This window comes from Dromaius novaehollandiae, chromosome 27 (genome assembly GCF_036370855.1).
Source record: "Dromaius novaehollandiae isolate bDroNov1 chromosome 27, bDroNov1.hap1, whole genome shotgun sequence".
Lineage (NCBI taxonomy): Eukaryota > Metazoa > Chordata > Aves > Casuariiformes > Dromaiidae > Dromaius > Dromaius novaehollandiae.
Genome location: NC_088124.1, coordinates 2,842,936 through 2,862,663, shown reverse-complemented (window position 1 = coordinate 2,862,663; position 19,728 = coordinate 2,842,936). Strand labels below are relative to the sequence as shown.

The 19,728-nt window shown below is 43.4% G+C and overlaps 2 protein-coding genes across 2 annotated transcripts; one reads left to right on the top strand and one right to left on the bottom strand.

Moving 5' to 3' along the window:
* Window positions 1-2,274: 2,274 nt before the first annotated feature.
* On the bottom strand, window positions 2,275-8,461 carry SRSF3 (serine and arginine rich splicing factor 3). Its single transcript, XM_026111893.2, has 6 exons — window positions 8,319-8,461; window positions 7,255-7,462; window positions 6,571-6,705; window positions 4,384-4,422; window positions 3,407-3,493; window positions 2,275-3,134 (listed from the first exon to the last, which is right to left on the bottom strand). The coding sequence occupies exons 2-6, from the start codon at window positions 7,458-7,460 to the stop codon at window positions 3,107-3,109; spliced, it is 495 nt and encodes a 164-aa protein (XP_025967678.1). The 5' UTR covers window positions 7,461-7,462; window positions 8,319-8,461; the 3' UTR covers window positions 2,275-3,106.
* An 8,306-nt stretch (window positions 8,462-16,767) lies between these two features.
* LOC135323739 (parathyroid hormone 4-like) lies at window positions 16,768-18,653 on the top strand. Its single transcript, XM_064498146.1, has 2 exons — window positions 16,768-16,962; window positions 18,039-18,653. Exons 1-2 carry the CDS (start codon window positions 16,874-16,876, stop codon window positions 18,439-18,441), a joined length of 492 nt encoding a protein of 163 aa, XP_064354216.1. The 5' UTR covers window positions 16,768-16,873; the 3' UTR covers window positions 18,442-18,653.
* The last annotated feature ends 1,075 nt before the right edge of the window (window positions 18,654-19,728 follow it).

Here is a 19,728-nt window from a genome sequence, read left to right as displayed (position 1 = left end):
TTTACTTTCTGCTTTACAACCAGTACAGCCAATAAAGTGCCTGGTCTATTAGAAGGTCAGCCACAACATTCCCTCCTTAAATTTCCATTTTGAAATAAACCTGCAAGACTTCTCTTCTAAACAGGTAACACAAATCACAATGCTCCACCTGTAAAGTGTTCTCAGGCTGGAAGATTCAAATCTGAGAATGTGTTGTTGCATTAGAATTAAAACTAACACTTGCTAACAGTACTCTATGGGAAGGGCTGTACAGAGCCACTGTACGCTTTCCAACCTTCTCTAGAAGTTGCTAATTTTGTTCCCCATCAGAAACTCACCTGATAAGGCCAGTAGTCTGCTATGAAATAGCAGTTCTAATCCAGCTTAAGGGCTAGTTACTTCATTTATTCAAGCAAGGAGTAAGAAAGCTATGAAGTCAAAAACCTGAAACCGAGAAATATTCCCAGTTCTGCAGACTCCCTTGCGCACAAAAACCATGACCTGCTTCCATGTAGTGCACGTTGTCACCAGCACTTCAAGTTTCTCTCCCTCCTTCCCTCTGGTAGTTTAAACTACTGGAAGGCTGCTTGCTCGCGTCCGCCCTCTGAGCTTAACCACAAGAGGAACCGACATGCCAGCAGAGAGACTAGCTCCCAGGCAACAAGAGCTGCAATCCCTCCACAAATCAAACCGTGGCAAAGAACGTATTAAAAAAGGGAACACAGCTGTGTGTGGCACATGATATCATCTCAGCCCTTGGCTGCCTTTCATCTAATACAAACATCCCCAGAGGAGTCAGTCTGTCAACATTTTGAGACCGAACTTGATTTGAATCAGAGGCCGTTTGTCTGAAGGACGCAGCCCCAGCACGGAGGAGGCTGACCTCTGCCGGGCGGCCAAGACGGTGCACGGCGGCAGCCAGCCCAGTGCTTCACACTGCGCTTCGCGCCTCAAATCCCTACTACTTTGAGGTTTCCTACACACTCCATTTAATGCAGGAGCACTTCTCTGTGAAGAGAACACTGCAACTAAAGCCAAACCTACAGAATGGGGTATTTCAGTGGTCTCTTGAAACATATTTGAGAGGATTATAGCTCAAGATTAAACTTCTACTTCGTACAGCAGAAATTTCTCAACAATAGCCATACCCTATGTAGTGACATCAACCACCACATAAAAGCAAACACATCAGGCATAATATCTAGCAGTAAAGATATGTGCCTCTCACTTTTAAACTTGCTGTGCTCCAAGTTTCAGATGATCCAGGCCTGCATATGTTGCTAGCCTGCTGCACCACCTCCAGCTTTCCTGCTTTTCACTCAATACCCAAGGTCACTAGTGCTTGTGGCACAACAGGCTGGAAGAGTATCCGGACCAGTGGTTTTGCAGAACTCCCACTGCACTATTTGCCAAAAATCAAAAAACATACCTCAGGAGGCAGGTACCACCTGTGACCCAACCGCTGACAGCAGTGGGTTAGTCAGGTATCACCCCCATTCCCCTTACACACATCCTTTCCAGGCAGCCTAAAACACAGCAAAACTGCCTTCTGTTACAGCTTTGAAGCTAAGCTGCTGCCATAATCTTTTCCCCTCTGGATATCACACATGAAGGAAATTAAACCACAAGATTGTTCACAGTATAATGGATTTAATCTAAATGCACATGATCAAAACTGTGATGTAGCTCATCTTCTCTTGGATACAGGGGGAAAACAAAAAAAGGGAGCTGGTAGGCAGTTTGGGAGCTCTAATTACACTTGAGCCACGCCATGATTTTACATGCTGGGCAGAATCTTCATGCAAAGCTTCAGTTTACAGACCAGCAATTCCAAACTTGTGAAGAATACCTTAAATGTTACCAACCCATACCTAGGATGCAAAGATGTAGTGAGCCTTTGAATCTCTAGTTAGCTTTCCGAGTAAGCACTGCTGGAGCGCACCATTAGGCAAAAATTCAGGCTAGCATCTTCTGAACTAATCTGTGCTATATTTATAACACTGACAATATATGCTAGTAATAGAATGAGAGGTCCTGCCTCTCACTCAAGTGTGAAGTGGTATGGAGCAAAGTTGCAGGTAGCTGCAAGTTAAATGCAGGCAGTGACCAGCATCTTACGCCTGAAACATAGAACTTTAACAGTTTACTGTTGCAGATGTGTTATGATGAGATGTGATGAGTGTAATTTTCCTTCCTCTTCAAGAGTGCATTTAATTTGAACCGAGTTGGACCACAAAATCCAAGCGAGTGTTCTGCAGTGTATGGTGGGTAGTCAAGTTAAATACTAAACAACAATTTGTAACCAAAACTTTAATCCCAAGGATCTCACAAAAGACATTTTACAAGTGACATGAAAATTCTTGTACAGTAAAGAAATGTTTAATTCATAACTTTTACAATGTACCATTACACATTCAACCCATCCACTCCAGTTGTCAGTTCTGTTGCATATTTGGTCTATTCAGAGGTTCTGGAATAGATAGTTCATGAAACAATCCTCTATTTAAGTACTCTAGTCACAATAAGTACAAAATTAACTGACTCCAGGGCTAAAAATTTACATTTCACATAATATAAAGTAGCTCTGTAACGGGAAGTCAGAACTAAAGCGCCGGATAAAACCACAGCTCAGTCATTCCCTTTACTTGCCATTGGCTTGACATTCCTGACTTTTTTTCTGAGAACTGTACTATGACGCATCTACTTCTTGTTCTGCATAGACTGAGTATCATTTATGGCCATATTCTTGCAATTAACCAGCATCTTCATTGCAAGCTTCCTTCCAAAAGCTGAATCCCAGCAAAACACACTCCAGAATAAGACCAGAAACATTCTATCTATGCAAGACAAACTGATTACCATTCACCACAAACAAAAACTATGTATAAGGGTACATTGAAAAGTAATTAATATTACAAATCATATGATCTGCTTAGAACCATATACAGATTCACATCTTTACATTTGCCACCTGTTACAAGATACAAGGAACAAAGCAAGTTCAACAGCTAAAACATTTTAAAAATGCGCCAAGCTTTATGAAGTTTCAAAACAAAACAATGTTCTGTACATACTCCTCCTGTCCTCAGATCTAATGACTTCCTGTACACAGCTCCTTCTGAAAGTCCTATTTCCTCTCATTTGACCTGGAGCGACTAAATAAGAAAACACATGTTAGTTTCAGAGTGGCGAGAGCTGCATATTTCATTTGAAACATCCCAGCCCAACCCAACACATGACTTTTAAGCAGTTTAAAATACTGCTCATTTACTAAAACCGAGTATCTAATTCCTCAACATAATGACCATCTTAAGACACTAAAGAGATGCTTTTCCTCAGCAGCCTTTTTCAGCATCACCAAGAAACTGACTGAAATCATTTTTACAGATTTACTCAAAATACTTAATTGTCATGTAACTAGTCCTACCTGCGAGACCTGGAAAAGGAACGAGAAGGCTTGTGATTCCTCTCCCGTGAGAGCGATCTCTCTCTTCTTCTGTCTCTGGAGAGGGACCTATTAAAGATTACAATAAAAGATGACTGTAACATCAAGCAAAGCTGAACTAGCCTAGCTTACAAAACTACGTGAAGAGGTTCCCTTTAGGGAATTCAAGTTTTAACTATTCAGTCAGGGAAAAACTGTTACGGATTATAGTATTAGCCTTTCCTTCAGGTAAGAATAATCAGCTTGAGCCATTCAACACTGCTTAAGTTGCGCTGTAAACAATTATCTTGTCCTCTGCACCAGAATCTGTTCAGAGTCAAACCGCAAGTTGCACTTGCTGCCTCAGCTACAGCAGAAAACAGCACACTAGCAGGAAACTACACCGTACCCCTTAACCTTTGGTTTCCTGAACTCAGCTGATGCAGTGTGTTGGTAGATGCTTAAACAATCCCTTAGAGGAAGGCAGCATCCTATGCCATACGAACATAAGAATCACATATAAACTCTGAAGGCTTCAAAAATCCTCACAAAGTACTGCAGTACCACTGTAATTGGCACCTACCACTTCATACTATGTGATAAGAGAACATGCTTACTAGCCAGTCCATTTCATGTAATCTGTGAGCACTTAAGGCTCACAGCAGCTAGAGAAAAGTATCATGTTAGCACAGAAACTTCATGAAACTTCATGAAAGAACTGTAAGGGACTCTGGACAGCTGCAGAACATAAAAGGTAAATGCCCCCATTCTAAATATACTTTAGCTGATGATAACCCTTTAATCTCAAATAGCTGTGTAAATATATTAATTCCAGCCAGGCAATGTAACAGAAGCAAACCCATTTTTCTCCTTTACTGAGTTGTAATGCCTATCCTGAACTCTCTCCCCATACATACTACCAAGAATAAACTTTTTTTTTTTTTTTAAAAACACATTGGACAAATCTAACTGTTGCATACCTGCTGCGGCTACGAGAAAAGCTTCTCCTTCGCGGTGATCTAGAACCAGAAAAAGAGAAGTGAGGCTTTTTACCAATTCTTTCAGCATTAACGGAGTGAGGCATTTCCCAACTTGTCAAACTCACTGTTGGGCCCAGGGAACGTGCCAAGAATAACTGGCATCCATCATCCAGTAAAACGCATGGAAAGATTAGGCAGTAAAACAAAGCTCAGTGTGAACAGCACGTTTCCAACCATGAATCACTTTAACTAAGAACGCTTCATAGCAGAGTTGTCCAATGCAACACTTCCATTTCAACTAAATACACTGCCCAGAACACCACACCAAAGTCCCACAAGTGGTTCCAAAAAAATAGCACAGACCAAATGTTTTGGAACCCATGCAAGCCAAAAAGGTCCACGACAAGACACAAGAGATACCAAGTGGAAAAAAGTGAAATGCGCTCAGTGTAAATATTGATAATGCCATTAAGTGCTACATTAGAACTGCATATTTGTGATTGTCATTCTTAATGCCAAAAGAGTGTGTTTAGACTTTCTTTAAAAAAAAAAAAAAAAAAAAGAAAAAACCTTAGCTCGGCCCAGTTCATCCCAAAAAGTAATTGTTTTAAGTTTTGAAAACTGTTAGTAAAACCATTTAAAGGTGATAGGATTTTTTCTTGGCAAGGAAAAGCTAAGTTTGTTAGAGCTTTATTAAAAATTTAGTTTGGCATCTCACATGCAAATATACTGGTTTTCGCTTTGTTTTATTTACAGTGTAAGAGTTTCCGTATCACCCTTAAAAGTTTTCTCAAGCAACATATGTACGTTACCACTCAAATTATGCACAGCCAGCCTTTGATTGAGAAAAGTAATTACTTATAAGCCGCTTACTCCTTATTTTAACCAGCAGTAAACTGTATAAGCAGGAAAAACTTACTAGTTTTTGGTTTCAACAAGCTAGAAATGGTGAGGTGAGGCTGCCGGACTGACTGCCAAGAAGAATTTGCTGAAAAGGTTTTGCCAGATGTTGCGTTGTATTTAGTTGGTTGGCGAAGGGGGTGTTGTGGATTTTTCCTGCTTTTTTGTTAGCCGAAGGCTGCTGCTGTAGTTGTTGTGAAGACATTTGGTAAATAAACAGCTGAGCTGATTGGCCGGGAATGTGTGGGCGGTCGAGGTGGCTGCTGCCGATTTGGTTAAGGTTGGAGAGAAGGCTGAGAGAAAACAGCATGCTCGGGAACCAAAGGGCGGTGCAACCTGACGACTGGCCATGCCTGGGTCATGTGAAACGACACCAGCCAAGCTGAATGGGGCGCGCTGGTCACATGACGCTGAAAGGGCTAGTTGACTGGCTAATGCAGACTCAGAGGGTGGTGAGAAGAGACATGATGGTGACTCTGTAACGGGTTCATTTTTATTAATAGATGGACCAAAAAGCATAAAAAAAATGAAAAACAAGCCATCAGTACAACCATCTATTAGCTAACAAATACTCCTAATGTGTTATTTTTCAACAACAAAAGGGTAAGCTCGAGGCCCTGACTCATGAGGACTTCACTCACCTGCAACAGGTAAACTCAGTCCTGTAAAAACCACGTTGCAGTTAACAGCCAGACAACCTAGTCTGGGTCCAAGAATGCGCCAGTTACCAAAAATCCTGCCATATTTTAGGTCTGGGTTTGCAAATCTCAAGTGACAGGAATGTCACGTGATGATTTAACTTAAAATTGATGCTAAAGTGTTAAGGTTTTGGATGTTTAGAGCAACTGTTACTTGATTTATTATCCAACAGCTGCCTACTTGGAGTATTTAAATTGTGCAAACAAAGTGGAGAAATACATCTGTATGAAAAAGCTAAGTTGCTGTATGTAATGTTTTGCCATTATGGAATAAAGGAAAGGAACAGCCTAAGTCGAAGTATGGGGAAGAAAGGGAAAGTGTGACTAGAAGATGAGCAGATTTTAGGAGGAAAGAGGATAAATCCAGGATAGAGGGCGCTGACTACCAACTTGCACAGTGACCTAAGGACAAAAGCCAACATTCAACACAACTTATGTTCACCTCGTTTTGGTTTTTAGCATTTGGCATCTCCAAATTGTGGTCAGATAGATGAATGTTATCCATCAACATGCTTTACAAAGCCTGCTTCTACGATGCTAAGTGGTAACAGTGCCAACAGCTCTATGAGGGTACTTTGACCTAGGGTACCTGCGACGAGGAGGAGGACTTCTTCTCCGATAGTCATCTCGAGGGCGCCTGCCCCAGGACGGAGGGGGACCACGGTTCCGACTCCGTTTTTCACCATTGGAGAGCTCCACTCTGACTCGACACCCACAGAGGGTTCTGAAAAAGAAACTGCCATGAGTTGGCATTTCTGGCAACAACCCTGTTTGCACAAAAGGAAACTTACAGAATTGGAGGGGAAAGAGGAATGAACAACTGCTGGGGGGGAACAAAGATTCTCCACAAACATTTTAGCCAAATACACATTATTCAGAGTCTAAAAAAACAGAATACAACATGACCAATGAAAGGTCTGGCTGCTTCTGAAAGCTCAAGCCAAACTACTAAAGCAGGCAGAGAAGCAACCTGGAGAAGTTTCTTTTATCAGTTTTTGCTTCTTTAGAGTAACACCATCTTGAATTTAACTGATGTAGAAGTCGAAGTCATGCCCAACTTATGAGTTTTAACTCTAAAATGTAAAATTAACTCTCCCAATGTTATTCCTGCAGTATAGAGTATGATTGCTCTTACATCACCGCACAAATCATTTTGCATAACAGATGCATTAAGTGCTTAGTTTTGAAGCTGCCCAGCTTTAAACTCTTATCATTAGCTACAATTCCTGTTGTTTTCATTAAGCAAGCCACACGCATAAGCAGCACATTTTACCTTCCATCTAGTTCTCTCACAGCATCAGCTGCATCTCGTGGATCTTCAAATTCCACAAAGGCAAAACCAGGAGGATTTCTTGCCACCCACACACTGCGCAGTGGTCCATAGTAGCCAAAAGCTCGCTCTAACTCAGTTTTGTTGCCATTGTTTCCAAGGTTACCCACATAAACCTTGCAGTCCAGCGGACAAGAGTCACGATGCATTGCTAGGACAAAAAAAGAAAAAAAAAAGCTCATGTATATTTAACAGACAGCAACTGTTTATTCATGTAAGGAGAAAATAATTCAGTCGATTTCTTTTCTGAGAAGCTGCAATAGCAACACGATCTGATATATAAAGATAGGCACTTCCCTAAATGTTACTGTGTGCATGTGGGTGGGTGATGGCCTTGGGGGAGGGCAAGAGGCGATTAAAAAAAGCTTGCTGTTCTTTACTGTTGAGCTAAAACTAATTTAATTTTGTTACTTCTGAGTGAGAACGTCTCAGGGAGATTGATTTCTATTGCCTCCAACTTTGGACAGGAGTGTTTCTCTGCACCCCCCTCCCCAGCCCCCCGTGTCACAGCCGGGGGCGGGCCTGCAGGGGCACCGCTGCGCGGGTGAAGGGCTCCATTGTTCTCGGAGCGGGCCTCGGGGGAAGCTGCCCATGCCGGGGCGAAAAACGGCGCCATCCCCCACCAGCGACCATGCCGGGAGGGCTCGGGAGGTGCCTCGAGAGCGTCTGCTCCGCGCTGCGTATGCAGCGTGGAGAACCACCGCCTCCCCGGAGCGGGCGCGAAGGCGCCACACCACCCCCGCGGCTCCTCCCGCCGGCCGCGTCTCGCCTCACTGGCCACCACTGCGGAGAGCGGACGACGAAGGGGGCTCCTCAAGGCAATCCGTGGCCTGCCCGCCTCTTCCCCGCCCGGCGCAGCGGCAGCCGCCGCCCGCGGCCCAGCTTTACAAAATGGCGGCGGCTCTTTGTTCGCCGCTACCGGGCCGCGCCGCTTCCATCCGCCCTTCCGGGGACCGGGACCGCGGCTGCCGCCTCCCCCTCCCGCCCTCCAAGGTGAAGGTCCTCACCGATGCTAAGAGGGAGGGCGCGCGAAGGGAGCCCGCGCTAATTTCGTAGCCGACTCGACCCCCAACGAGACTCCCGCTCCGCTTTTCCTCACTGGACAAAATGGCGGCGGGCGCCTACCCCGCCCGCCTTTATATACGGGCAGTACGCTCCCGCATGACGATACCCGACGGCAAATCAGAGCGCGCCGCTCCGCTGATTGACAAGCCGCTTTGTCCCGCCCCCCGCCGGGCACGCCCATTCCCGCCGCCGCGGCGCCCCGGCCGCGCGGCCCCAAATGGCGGCGGGGCGGTTCTCGCCACAGCGCTGCGGCCCGCGGCCGTTAGCGCTCGGCTGCCGGAGGCTGCTCCCGCGGGCCCAGCTTTTCCTCTCGCCCCACACCCACCCCCTGTGGCAACTGCTTATTGGGGGGGAGTTTAGGCCCCGGAAATAAGGAAACGGAAACACCCTGGGGAGGCCGTTTTGGTCGCTTAAAAGGAAAAAGCTTTTCTTTCTTTGCCTCTTTTTCTCGTTTTCATGTTTTTCAGCTTCTTGCCCTAAGCTTTAAGGTTTTACATATATGAAAGCTCAGAGTCGGAAATAGCTGCTTAATCCCCAAGGGCAGGGCCTTTAAAGAACTACATGGCAAAACCGGCGTTACCCCAAGGTTTTTGGTAGATTTTATGCCTTGGCTTCCACCTACGAAGGCGAGAGGGGGCTTATTCACCCCTTGACAGCAAATCAGAAGAGCTGGGATTTAAACTGAGGAATTTTAGTTACAGAGGGCATAGTCAGAGGACAGCTTTCAGTGGTGTTAATACACTTTATTACTGCTCACCCAACAACAGCCCATAACTGACCAGCCATAAAGGAGTTAAAAAAAAAATACCCTAATTTTCTCCAGAGGGGTTGCTTTGGATAACAGACTTCTCATTCCGGGTTATCTCAAGCAATATGAGAAACACATCAAGGAGAGTTTCTGCAGTCGTTTACCAGAATGCCATTTTGTGGTCCTGTCTCTTGGTTGTGTTTACTGTACTAGTCCAGGCTTTATTTTACCTTTTTGACTTGGACTGAGCAAGATGAGTTTATCTGATACACAGGTGGATAGTAATACTGAGAGTATTAAATGGGGTAAGGTATTCTGGGCACAAATTAATGTACATGCATTGTGTCTTCCGACCAGGAATTGCACAGAGGAAGAGATATCCTCAATATATGGAGTTCTACCAGCACATCAAAAAGATTTGGATTAAGGACAACCAGCTAACATAATTCATTTGAATGTTCCAAAATCCTTTTACAGCCTCCCTCATTAGTTCCAAGAGCATCTTACGAGTAAAATGCTTTTAAGAATCAAAATTGCTTATGTGGCAGAAACCCAACAAGAATTTTGAGGTAATCAATGCTCTAAAATATCTTTGACGTGTGTACAGTTATCTGACAGTTATCAGCTTTAATTTTAGGAAATGTTTCTGTAACCTAAATTAGCTGATAGTTAATTTCCTGAGACCACAAAAACAAAGGAAATAATTGTAATTAACCATTTGACTTGAAACTCTTGTTTGAGATGGTGATTTCCCATGTTTGCCTCCCTTCTCAACTGGTTTTTGCAATGTTTACTAGACCCTTCCTCATATCATATACTGTACATTTAAAATATAATTTAAGTTTTGCAATACTCACCAATTTTTAAACAACACTAATTAGAAAGCAACTCTGATAAACTTGTAATCTGTGTCAGATCTTTAGCTTCATACCAAAGCTACACGACATCGGAATAACCACAGATGACAGACTCGGCAACAGAGGATTTATTCAAAAGCAGGCTCACCTCCTGCAAAGGGAGCAAGGCGTTCAGCACTCATTTAGGAAGTACTACCTGCTCTAGTTGAGGCATTTCTTATATGGGCTTAGGTCCATCACTGTGCTTTATAAATCACATACCATAAGCAGCATGTCATCCAAACATTAACTTTCCCATTTTCAGTTTGCTTTTGGCAATACGCAGAGACCAAATGTGGCACATGACCATGACAAAAGACAGATCAGAACTGAGGGGATTGTATTGTGGCAAAAAAAAAAAAAAAGAATAAAACCCCCACCTGTTTTCAGAGTCGGTTTTAGGATACCCCAACACAGCCACGCTGCACTTTAGTAGTTCAGACCCAGATGAGCAAAGTCAAAATTTTGATTGTCTCCCAAAAGATGATATCCCGAATCAGCTTTGAGTGTCACTATATATTTGTTTATATATATATAAAGGCTGCATTGTGTTACATTACTTTATTCCTTATTCCAAGTTTATAAGGTAGTGTATGTTTGAAAAATCCTGTTGCACTGTGTAACTCTCTCTTGCTTTCACAATAACAAAATACCATTCATGTCCAATATATGTGAGATGGACATACCATTTGCACTCACCAGATGGTCCATAAAAGGAAGGAGAAAATTGACTACACACATAGTCATACCTGGACTAGCTTGTTGTGAAGTTCTTGTGGATTCAGCCTATTTTCACATCCTGTCAACACACTAATCTTGATATCCTGTCAGACTTATATCTGTCTGATCTTTAGATGTACTAAAACCAGTTTGCATATGCTTATGCCTGCCACAGCTGCTCTTCTGTTTACAGGGTACAAACAGCAAGTCTGCAGGTCCCTGCGCCCTGTCCCCTCAGTTTACAAAAGTTTAAATTTCAGCGATACTCCTGTGAAGGGTTTTAGCTGCGTCTTAGACCCCAAACAAAGGGCGATATGTATACTTGACATGAGATGGAAATAACAGCCCACAGTTTCATTTATAAATCATAGACCTAAACCGAGATATACTCAGGATCCATTGCAGGGACACAGTATGCCCCCAAGACTCAGCAATCAGGGATTAGGTATAAAGAGATCCGTTTATTGATTGACATGTCTCTATCAATTGGAGACTCTCAGTTCCTCAACCTTCATCCCAGTCTCTCCAGTCGTGAGCTAGCCTTTCGTCATTGCTCAGAGTCTCACACCCGTTTTCTGCCTCTTTTATATCTGAGGGCAGGACACTGATTATAATCCCTGGCCCCTGCTGTTGGGAGACCGATGATGTTTGCACTGTGACAAACTGACGCACCACTCTCCTTCACAGCCAGTACACCATTTGCTGGCACTGGAAAGGAATAAGAAATCCAGACCAGCTCTTGGCCAATTTGATCCTTTAAAAAACACAGGTCCTCCAGCTAGTAGTGGCTGGGCACCTCCTCCAGCATAAAGCTTTTTGCTGCTTCCTGTGGATCTGGGGACAAGATAGTAAGTTCGCAGGTAAGCTCAGGGCTTCCCTGCTCCTCAGGCAAGATTTAGGGCTACCCCTGAGCATGAGAGGAGCCTTAGACTCACCTGGGGCCAGCTCCTGCATACCCACCTCCCCACCTGGTCCAGCCAAAACCAAGATATGGGCACCAGATGGCGGCATTCCCCTCTGGCAGGGGCAGGTAGGGGCAGATCCCAGAAAGATGCTTTTCAGGGAAAGCAGGCCTCACAGTGCTGGGAGATATCCCTCCTTCTACTTTGTTTTTGCTCAGACAAGGTTACCAGCCGACTTCCTCAGGCATACTGCAACCAGGAACCAGCTGGGAGAGCCCAGTGGGGTTTGCAGAAACAGCACAAGGGAGTGGAGACTTTGTCTCAGCTTTGCCAGAACTTGTTTTGCACATAGTAAATATTCCCTACTGAGGACCGATTTAGGAAAAGAAAGAACCCTTTCAGCTCCAAGGCTGAGCTCCAGGGCAGGTGTTGGAAGACAAGACTTACCCCTGTTACTGTGTTCAGTTAGAGCTGTGGGACTTGAGCACTTCTGAAAAATCAGTAAACAGAGAATTAAAATACTGAGCCTGGCTCACTGCTATTCCACTCTAATCCCCTGGAAGACAGGAGTTCTCTCTATGAAGGTGCACTAGCTAGTGGCTTCGGGCCAAGATTTAAACCTACCCACGCAGTCCAGACACGAGCCCTGAAGCCTGCACCCCCCAAACTCCAAATGCGATTACTTACGCCCCTCTGGATTGCACAAGATTATGCCCCCCCCATGCAGGAAAAAAAGGCGATACACAACAGCTACAAGCCCCCAACCGAGGGGAAGCCTGGAGCTTGCTCTCTCAAGTAGAGTTTTATCTCCATTAAACGGTTACCAAGGTGATGCTGCTGCTGCCTCCTTCCTCTGGCGGGCAGAGGGCTGGCGATGGCCCCTGGGGTGCTGAGCGATGAGGGTGTGGTGGTGCAGAAATCTCTGCGGCCTCCGGGTTTGCTGCGAGGTGTCATTTCCTCTGATCTCTCAATTAGGGAGGCCAGGAAGGGAGAGCAGCCATTCATTAGCAGCTGCCTCACCAGCAGCTCAGGGGAACTATATTTACCATCCATGTGTGGTCAAACAGTTTCCTCTCAACAGGGCGGTGTCTTTCTTTCCACACACCACACTGAACAGCTCATATGAAATTTAGTCTGTCGGGCTAAGAGCAGTTAGGAGGGGAAAAAAAGAGGCAACAAAGTGGATTTTTACATTAGAGAAGCACCAAATCTTCTGGAGCGCGTACTCCTGTTACTGGCGAGTAACAGAGAACGGTGCACAGAAAGGATTCATCAGCTCTGTCCATCTCCCTACAGATAGAGGATTATTCTTCATGCAGCACAGCCTGCTGTTTAATTAGGTTTTAAAACCTCAGGCAAGAGGATTCCCCTCTCCTTGTCCTAACGAAGCAAATTTGCAAATTCTCTTTGCTCTCTGTCCCCCCCCCCCCCCCCCCCATTTCTTCTTCCCCCTCAGCTGGGCCTCCAGGCTTTCTCTTTCCTTTTTCTTTCATGCTCTGCAGCAAGCCCTATTCCCTTCCTCCCCCACCTGGCTCCCTGGGGCGAGGACTGGAAAGCAAAACAAAAGCATCACTCACTGGGAAACCATAATTTGCACAGCCCTCCTCACTCAAAACACTCCCACTGAAAAAGGTGATGGAACAGCAAAGGCCCTGTCTTATGTGAAGTCCGGCCCTAAGCCCAGGAAAAGCTGGAGGGTGGGAGTGAAGGTCTCCGAAGCCAAGGGTAAAAGCTTTGATGGTTTGAGTGGGCTTTGCAGGAGGCCCTGAAGTACCTAAATTCCAGTCAGCTGGGTTTTTTGATTGCTTTGTAGGCAAAATGGGTTCTTACTCTGCTCTAGCTTGTTAAGGGCTCTTGCAAAGATGTATCTATACCAGCTGGATAGCTCACCTGATAGTTTGTACGATTTCTCCTTGTGAAATTAGCTATGTTATCATCATCCCTGTCTCCTGCTACACTTGCACCTATGCCTCTTGCAAAATATGGATCACTTACTCTATCTCCATGCAAAGCTGGAGGGTTACGCTGACTCCAGGCTCCCTTGGTGTCCTACCTGCTAGGTTAGAGATGTGCAAGAAGTCACAAAGTCTGAGTGCCTCTACATTTTCCAGGGAATAGCAGTGCTGAGGGATGGTGAAGCTAGAACTGAGTGTGCCTGCATTTTAGTAACTAACAGAAATGGTTAGAATTATTAACTAATATGTGTGTGGCTGTGGTGTAAGCTGTGCAATGAACATATTTGATATTCTCTTTAGATGTGTTGCAAACCATGGGAATCAATCCCTGCAAGCACTTCTTCCCTTCGGTGGTGTTAGAGCCAACGACTCTTTGGGCCTGATGCTTTTCTCAAAGATGTATCGTTACTTCCTTGGAGTCTGTCCTCACATACGCTTCTCAGAGATGTTAAAAGTTACATCCAAGGCTGATTTTGACTTCTGAGTCCTTAGCTGGAAAGAAATATCCAATGGAAGGGAGTAGCCAGGGCAATGCACTTTGGCCATGACAGAATGCTTCAAGTGCCCATTTAATGATCACGTCAGCGTGTCTAACCTGCCTGTAGTCCCTCAGATGAATGCAATATTAGTTTTTCCGGTGGAGATGTTAGTAACTGCATTCAGTGAAAGCCCATTATACAATGGAGACTTGAAAAGTTCAGAGATGAATTAGACCAGATGTTCTGGACACGATTTTTGCCAATGCTTATTAGTCCTTGAAGGTGTAATTAAGAAACTTTGATTTCACAGACACATAATTCAGTGTATCTGCAGGCTACCCTGGAAACTAAGATGAGAAGCAGGCTTCTATTTTACCACCATTTAACAAATGTCATTTTTAATTGGTGATAGACTTTGTCCTCTTTAATGAGTGACACTCTCTAACAATTGGGACTCACGTAACAAAATCAGGAACACTTATTTGATTGCTGTGCAATAGCCGGGCTCAAAATAAGCTGTCGTGAGGAATATAATAAAAAGCAATTTGATGTCCATAGAAGCTGCGAGAATGGATGAGACGGCATGAGGACTGCTAATAGGGCCTGTCCCATTTGTTGTTAGTGTGCTTGCATTCAGACAAGACTGAGTTTAATAGGATGCTATGGCTGCGCCTATGTGAAATGAACTGATAGTTTATGATAACTTTAAGCAAATTATAATTTCCCTTCAATCCTTCCAGGAAATTTTTGCTCAGAGATGACAAATACATTCACTTTCATTCACTTTCATAAATGGGAAGTGGTCATCTTAAATAAACCAGTGGTTCAGCCTAATGGACCAGCCACATCACAGGTATCCAAATTCTAGTGAAATTACCCTGGTTACAGATCATAAAGCGGGTATCAAACCTCACACTGCATTAACTCATATGGTTTCAAGTGCTGATTCAAAGCATACCGGAATTTGGCTTTCTGCCCAAGCTATTACTTATCTTTTGATTATTTAATGAATTGATAGATCTTTCCATATCTCCCCAGTTTCTAAGATTTGAAACAAATATATTTTACTGAACAACTGATGCATTTAAATGAAATTTGTACTGAATATTAAAATCCAGTGGGATCTTATTTACAACCTCCTTAGTTTTTCTGCAATTAACTGCCCTGTTTTGCTAACTGTATGATAATTGGCATTACAGACATCAACAATATTGTCGATTTAGATTCCTGATGTGCAACATTATTGTCCTATACATAAGCCCATGAGGACAGCAAAGGAGAGAGATCTGTTTTGCATACCAGAGACCTTTTTCCTGATCACTAATAAAACAGCAGGTTTGAATATCCATTTTCCGTCATCAAGGGGAGGTTTCTGTTAGAATTAAAAGTTATTGCAAAATAGGAAAGACAGCAAAGGAATAAGACACTTTCCACAAACTTATGATCTTTTTCATAGTCCCAGCTGAACAGAGCATTTTAGAATCCAAGATTTATCATCATTGGAAATCAGGAGCTGTCTCATTTCACTGACACGAGAGGAAAGGTCTTAGTCACAAAATGCTGTAGAGATCATTTCTATTGTTTCTGTGGTTTCTGGGCAGGTATAAAAGAAGGTGAAAGACACTCACTGTCATTGCAACTGGAACGTCGCTAGAAAACTAGCAAGGAGACACATCTGTGCCGATCAGGACTTCATCGTGATCTCTAGAAGATCAACAGTAAGTAGATCACATGCTGCTTTTGAATATATGCTTTAATTTGCCTTTCCATCCAGTCATTGTTATCTTAATATCCAAATTAGTATAAATAAAATTCATTTGGGGAGATGTTGAGTGGAGTTCCTTATTATCCCAACCTGCTTTTGCACCAAAAAATTATTTCTTCAAAAAACCAGTGTCTTCGTTATGTGGGAACACATCTTGATTATTCTTGCAGAACAATTTATCTGCTGCTATAAAACCACGTAGGTTTTGATATAACAATTAATCCAGGATTTGCTAGTAACTAAAGGGACAGGTTTAAGTCAATCCTAAAAGCAGAGTACAGTCAATGTAAAAAAGGCAGAAATTTCAATGATAGACATAGTGATAAAGAAACAGAGGGGTTGAAAGGATGAGTAGGTTTAGGGATACCAATGCCAGGAACAGATCAATAACTGAATGCAGTTATAACTTGGATGAAAATAATCATTGCACAATTGTATCTTCTAATTTTCACTTTCCTGAGCTAGAAATCCGTTTCTTTTCAGGAAAAAAATATCATTCTCGTGTGCTGTGGCAGATCTGGATGTCAGTAACATCCTGTGTATTGCTGATGTAAAAGTCCAAATTTCAGGGCTGTGTCCACCTTTTAGCTTAATCTGCATAGTCTTAAACTCTTTTTGAGTTTTCTGACACATTTCTAAGGCAGCAATCCTGATTTTTATTTGTTAATTTTCTGCTAAGTTTTTATCAGGAAGACATCTTACCACTTCCAAATAAAATAATCTCCTGCACTGGCAAATGCACAAAAGCGGGAAGTAAAACCTTAACAGGTAATAGTGGAAAAGGAGATACAGGACTCCCAGTAAAGAAATGTAGCAATTTACTATGAAATATATTCATGTTTTACTGATATACATTACAAGCTGCAATGACGTTCTGACAGGTTCTGAGGTGATGTACCATAGTATACTGCTTCACTGTTACTAATGCCTACAGGTTGAAATTCATTTTGTCAGGTGAAAGAAAGGGAAAGATTTTTGGTAATATCAGCCACTTCTTGTCCTGTCAAACAGATTTAAAGAAGAAGAGAGAAAATGTTCCTGCCCCAGAGATCTCTGCAGATGGTTACATTTTTGGCAGTTCTTTCTCTTTCTTGTTTTGCAACATCACAAGACACTGAAAAGTAAGCAATATCACCCTTCTCCTTAATATTATTAGAAGACTGCTTGCTTTTGGTTTAACGGGCTGTATTCTCCATTGCTGCCATGTACTCCAGGGCATAGTTGAAGGAAGATTCTATACATCTGATACATCAACATTTTACATCACCCTTTATGCAGTACAGAATCAGGCCAGTTGCATTTTTAGATGCAAAAATTATACCATATTCACTGTATTTCAGCTGACGCTTTTAAACACAGTGTAGTAAACCATGCAAAGATGCTCAACGCAAGTCAAGGAAATGCCATATACTGAAATCCTGTATATAGGCTCCCAGTCAGATCCAAATCTGCAGTGTGAGCCTATATTTGGAGTTAGCTGCATCTAAACTGCCTGAAATCCAGAAATATTTGTATCCTGGAATTAGCTTGCTCTCCCCAGTCAATATTTGGCTCAAAAGTTTTGGTATGTCTTAAGAAAATAAAGATTTGTTTTCATTTCATGGACACCACTGATTTCAGTTAAATTACTCCTGACTTACAGCTCTGGAAGGAAAGAAACAAACACAACAATCCTAAAACATTAAGCTCATGAAAAGGGAATTTTTACTGCAGTATTTGGAACTCTGAAAAGAACACAAATTTGGGTGAAGGCCAAGCTTCTATTTGAAGAGCTCTATAAGCCTGCTAAAGTCACTTTGCCACTCTCTGCCTTAGTCTGGCTTTATTATTTTTTTAAAGGCGATTCAAGGCTTTTGGGAATGGCTGCATGCCTGGTGTTTCAGCTTCCCCTCTTCAGGAACGGGCTACCTGGCTGCCTCGCGGGCTGCCCTGAGCTAGCCTGTGGGGGGGAGCGCCCACACTGATCCGGGGTCTGCACTCCGCAAGGGCCATGCCAGCTCTGGGCGCCCACACTACTAGCCTAGCCCTGGACGTGGCCTCAGGGCTGCCCCCCACAAGATGTTCATACACCACCAACGCTCCTTCCTCAGCTTTGAGAAGCAGCTAAGAGTGATGGATGCAAATCAGCCATGTTCGCAATATGAGCTTAGATCTGGCTGTGCTTGTTTCCTAACTGAACTCTTTCTTCCTGTTGCAGTAAAAGAGCAGTGACGGAGCATCAGCTCATGCATGACAAAGGGAGGGCATTTCAGGGGCTGAAGCGCCTGATGTGGCTCCACAATGCCCTGGGTAGCGTGCACACAGCCAGCAGCAGGGATGTTTCGCTTTCAAATGCCATGTGGGATTCTCAGAAGAGCCGAGATCCCTCAGAGCTTGACAGCAGCATCAGCAGAGACGAGACTTCAAGCCTGATGAAGCAGCTGCTGGAAGCGATGGAAAAAGAGCAAGGCTTCCCCCCGCTAAAGAAGCCAGATTTACTGCAATATATGAAGACCCCAAAGGGTAACTGGAACCCACAAGACCTTTTTAACCTCCTTCAAATCATTGAGCTGGGCAGCAAGAGAAATCCTAATGCTCAGCCACTGAACTTCTCCCACTAGTCTGAATCCAGCTCAGTCTATCCATTGCTTTAGACATGTGATGTTGTGAGGAAAAGTGCTAATGCAAAGGTGAACCGCAAAAGAAAAATAACGTTCATTTGCTCCATTAACTACTCCTAGATGCTGAATAAAGAAAGCCTCATAAGGACATAAGGACCCAAATTCTTCCCCTAGCAGGCGGTCTGAATAATGTGATTGTGAGATGGGGTGATTTTTCACGGGCCAGAAATACCTCTTTCCATGACAGGGTCCTCCCTGTCTGTTACTGGTATCTTAAGGCTGTGGCAGCTCGTGGCAGCTCTCTGCAGCTCTTGTAGTCCAGGCGTAGCAGGAAGTTTGGTTCATTAATCTCTATATTCACAGGCTCATTTGCAGTCTAACGTTTTGCCTCCTAAAGAAGCAGCGACTCCTAATACAGATTCTCTTCTATTTCCCTCCTGCCTGCCAGTCTGCAGGCAGTACCACTACTGCTGCTTTCTGCAGTAGTAATAACTTTACGCAGACTTTAGGCCCTCAGGTTTATTATTTTCCTGCTTTTTAAGCATTTAGAATGTTTTAAGAAGTCTCTCATCTCTCAGTTTTTCCTTTAGGATGGTGGCAAACTTTTGCCAGGCCAGAGAGGTAGAAATTAGCAGCTGATCCCCACTACTCCCAGCCTAAACCCTAGACATTCGTCTTGTTCTGATGATGGAAGAGTCATGAGAATCAGCTTCCAGCCTTCATATTTGAACCTTTTGTTTCAAGATGTCCTACCTTTTTCTTTTTCCTGTGAAATCCCCTCCAAGAGCTCCCACAGCATACCATGTTTTCTAGGTGGAAAACCAATTTCATGAGGCCATTTGTGTTTCCTGAAAGAGAAACAGATGGCAAAGATTTTGTTTTGCTCTTCACCTTTAATGTCAAACTGACCAGCTCTGTCTTGCAAAGCAAGGTCCAGTTTAATTGTAAAATCAGTCTTTCAAAAATGAAATCTCTGTCTCTTGTGTTACAAATATACCAGCATTTCCATCATGTAGGGACCGTACATGACACTTTAATCCCTGAAATTCCTCTGCTGCTGGTGGACTTCAGTAGCATGTGCAGAGGGTATTTCTCAGTGATATGATTTATACCCAAGAAGTCCTTGATGTTGTTAAAGTAATAATAATAAAAACCTTTTCACACTCTGCATTGCACTTGTGTTTTGTAGCAATATAAGTAAAATGAAGCAAGATCCACTTTTGCTAACACACAATTGGAATGAATATGGAATTACATTCCTTGCAGATTTGAAATGTATTGAGGAAG